The 3385-nt window shown below is 43.4% G+C and overlaps 1 protein-coding gene across 1 annotated transcript; it reads left to right on the plus strand.

Annotated features, from left to right (window-relative positions):
* Positions 1-362: 362 nt before the first annotated feature.
* LOC145507331 (mitochondrial import receptor subunit TOM20 homolog) lies at positions 363-954 on the plus strand. The gene has a single exon (XM_081493702.1). It carries the CDS (start codon positions 464-466, stop codon positions 899-901), a length of 438 nt encoding a protein of 145 aa, XP_081349828.1. The 5' UTR covers positions 363-463; the 3' UTR covers positions 902-954.
* The last annotated feature ends 2431 nt before the right edge of the window (positions 955-3385 follow it).

Genomic DNA, 3385 nt, shown 5'->3' on the forward strand with positions numbered 1-3385 from the left:
TGCCTGAACTGTCTAAGAACTCATCAGAATCGTGGGTTAGAGCCCCACCCTGGGGAGAAATATAAAAAGTCCTCAAAAGTTCTGGTTAGACATAAACTGCAGCACTATCTTTTTTTGACCCCCCTCCTAGAGTACTGAAAATAAAAACAAAAGTAAGCAAATGGGACTAATTAAACTTAAAAGCTTTTGCATAGCAAAGGAAACCGTAAACAAAATGAAAAGACAACACACAGAATAGAAGAAAATATTTGCAAATGAATTGACTGACAAGGGATTAACCTGCCAAAATATACAAACAGCTCAAGCAGCTCAATGTGAAAAGAAAAAAAACAATAATAAAAAAAAATGGGGTCCCTCGTGGCGGGCGTCGGGACTGAGCAGCGCACTCGGATCCGAGGTTCCCCGGTCAACGGCTTCTTTGCAGGCCCCGCCGCAACCGACCCGGCGCCTAGGTGGAGAGAAGATGGTGGGCCGGAACAGCGCCATCGCCGCCGGCGTGTGCGGGGCCCTTTTTATCGGTTACTGCATTTACTTCGACCGCAAGAGACGGAGTGACCCCAACTTCAAGAACAGGCTGCGAGAACGAAGAAAGAAACAAAAGCTTGCCAAGGAGAGAGCTGGGCTTTCCAAGTTACCTGACCTTAAAGATGCTGAAGCCGTTCAGAAATTCTTCCTAGAAGAAATACAGCTTGGTGAAGAATTACTAGCTCAAGGTGAATATGAGAAGGGTGTGGACCATCTGACAAATGCAATTGCTGTGTGTGGACAGCCACAGCAGTTACTGCAAGTGTTGCAACAAACTCTTCCACCACCAGTGTTCCAGATGCTTCTGACTAAGCTCCCAACAATTAGTCAGAGAATTGTAAGTGCTCAGAGCTTGGCTGAAGATGATGTGGAATGAGAAACAAATGTCAACATAATGATCTCAATTAAAACATATTTTTAAAATCTTAACTCGGAAGATGATCGGCTCTGGGGGAGTAAGGGCAGATAAGCTTGTTATGGACTGTCCTCCACAGTGAAGTCTACCAAAGTTAATTTTTACTTTGTGTAGATCCATTTGTCTGTTTTATTTATTTTTCCCAGTGAAAAGTGTATTTTGATAGAGAGCTTTTCATTTTTTAAATACACTATGAATTACTGAAAAAAAAAAAATGGGCAGAAGATATAAACAGACATTTCTCTAAAGAAGACATACAGATGACCAAAAAGCAGTGAAAAAATTCTCACTATCACTAATTATCAAAGAAATGCACATCCAAACTACAATGAGCTATCACCTCACAGTGTTCAGAACGGCCATCATCAAAAAGTCTAAAAATAATAAATACTAGAAAGGCTGTGGAGAAAAGTGAACCCTCCCACACCATTGGGAGGAATGTAAATTGTTGCAGTCACTATGGAGAATAGTATGGAGTTTCCGTAAAAAACTAAAAACAGAACTACCATATGACCCAGCAATCCCACTCCTGGACATATATCCAGAGAAAGCCATAATTCAAAAAGATACGTGCATCTCAGTGTTCATTGCGGCACTATTGTCAATAGTCAAGCATGAGAGCAATCTAAATGCCCACTGACAGCTGAATGGATAACGATGTGGTGCATACACACAGTGGAACACTCCTCAGCCATAAAAACGAATGAAATAATGCCATTTGCAGCAACATGGTTAAGCCTAGAGATCATCATTCTAAATGAAGCAAGTCAGAGAAAGACATATCATATGGTATCACCCACGTATGGAATATACTTAGGAGCTGGGCATTAACACACACACAGCAGTACATAAGAAAACAGACAAACAGCAAGGACTTACTGTATAGCACAGGGAACACTACTCAATATTCTGAAATAACCCAAACGGGAAAAGACTCTGAAGAAGGCTGGATATACGTATATGTATAACTCAATCTGGTGTGCTGCAGTTCATGGGGTCGCAAAGAGTCAGACATGACTTAGCGACTGAACAACAATAACTGAATCACTTTGATGTACACCTGAGACTAAGACAACAGTGTAACTGTACCCCCCAATTTTTTTTTAAAGTTCAAGTTAGAGTCCTGAACCCTGGGTTAAAGTTCCAGAGCCTTGGATTTCTTTGTTTAGGTTGGTTTAAGTCTGTTCAGTTCAGTTCAGTCGTTCAGTTGTGTCTGAGTTTGCGACCCCATGGATTGCAGCACGCCAGGCTTCCCTGTCCATCACCAACTCCCAGAACTAGCTCAAACTCATGTCCATCGAGTCGGTGATGCCATCCAACCATCTCATCCTCTGTCGTCCTCTTCTCCTCTTGCCTTCAATCTTGCCCTCATTAGGGTCTTTTCCAATGAGTCTGTTCTTCACATCAGGTGGCCAAAGTATTGGAGTTTCAGCTTCAGCATCAGTCCTTCCAATGAACATTCAGGACTGATCTCCTTTAGGATTGACTGGTTGGATCTCCTTGCAGTCCAAGGGACTCTAGAGTTTTCTTCAACACCATAGTTCTAAAGCATCAATTCTTCGGCGCTCAGCTTTCTCGATTGTCCAACTCTCATATTCATACACGACTACTGGAAAAACCATAGTTTTGACTAGATGGGCCTTGTTTGTTAGCATTGGCTAATAGAGGGAGGCTGTTGGATGACTGAAGGAAATCTTTTAAACCTGATTTAATGAAGACCTTCCGATTCAGGAGACAGAAGACACTGCTCCCTGACTGCCAGTCGTTGCCCCCGTGACCTGTAGTGGTTTCACAGGAGTCCATCCCAGAAGAACATGCCCTGTGCCTGGGAGAGAGGAATTTCCACCCAAGACACCTCCGTGGGATCCTTTTGCTCCAGTCATCCTGAGAACAACCTTTCAAATGGTGAATGTTCATAGCACAGCTGACTGTAGTCCCTTGGCATGTATTCTTGCAGAACTGGTCAATGTTTAGCTATAAGCCAATGGAAAAGAAGAAAATTATTTTCTCTGTAACACTGCCTGGCCCTGGTATTAGGTGGAATCTCAGGGAAAATGGCCAGAGAATGGGTCTATGATCTATGATACTATTTTAAAATTAGACCTGTTTTGTTAGCGAGAGGAAAAATGGGGTTAATCCCATCAAACAATCATTTATGCCTTTATATTGGAATAAGAATTTGCAGAAGAGATGTAAGATTGTGGTTCAGAGGGAAGAACCTCAGAAAAAGCCTGTGTCCATCGAGTCAAAGCCTGACAATGACCGACTACCTCCAGATGCCCCTCCAGCAGCCCCTTGCATGGCTCCCCCGCCCATGAAGGGTGTCTTCCTGTGAGCAGTGCAGACAGTGCCAACAGCCCTCCTAGGGCTGCCCTTATCCAATCATCATAAAGGAACACTCTTGCCTCCCCGTTCCCACCAGGGAGCACTCTACCCCAGGCAGGG

The sequence above is a fragment of the Giraffa tippelskirchi genome, chromosome 1 (assembly GCF_054371585.1).
Source record: "Giraffa tippelskirchi isolate mGirTip1 chromosome 1, T2T-mGirTip1v1.2.pri, whole genome shotgun sequence".
In the NCBI taxonomy this organism is placed as follows: domain Eukaryota; kingdom Metazoa; phylum Chordata; class Mammalia; order Artiodactyla; family Giraffidae; genus Giraffa; species Giraffa tippelskirchi.

Coding starts and splice junctions, on each gene's coding strand:
- LOC145507331 (XM_081493702.1), top strand. CDS start 464: ATGGTGGGCCGGAACAGCGCCATCGCCGCCGGCGTGTGCGGGGCCCTT.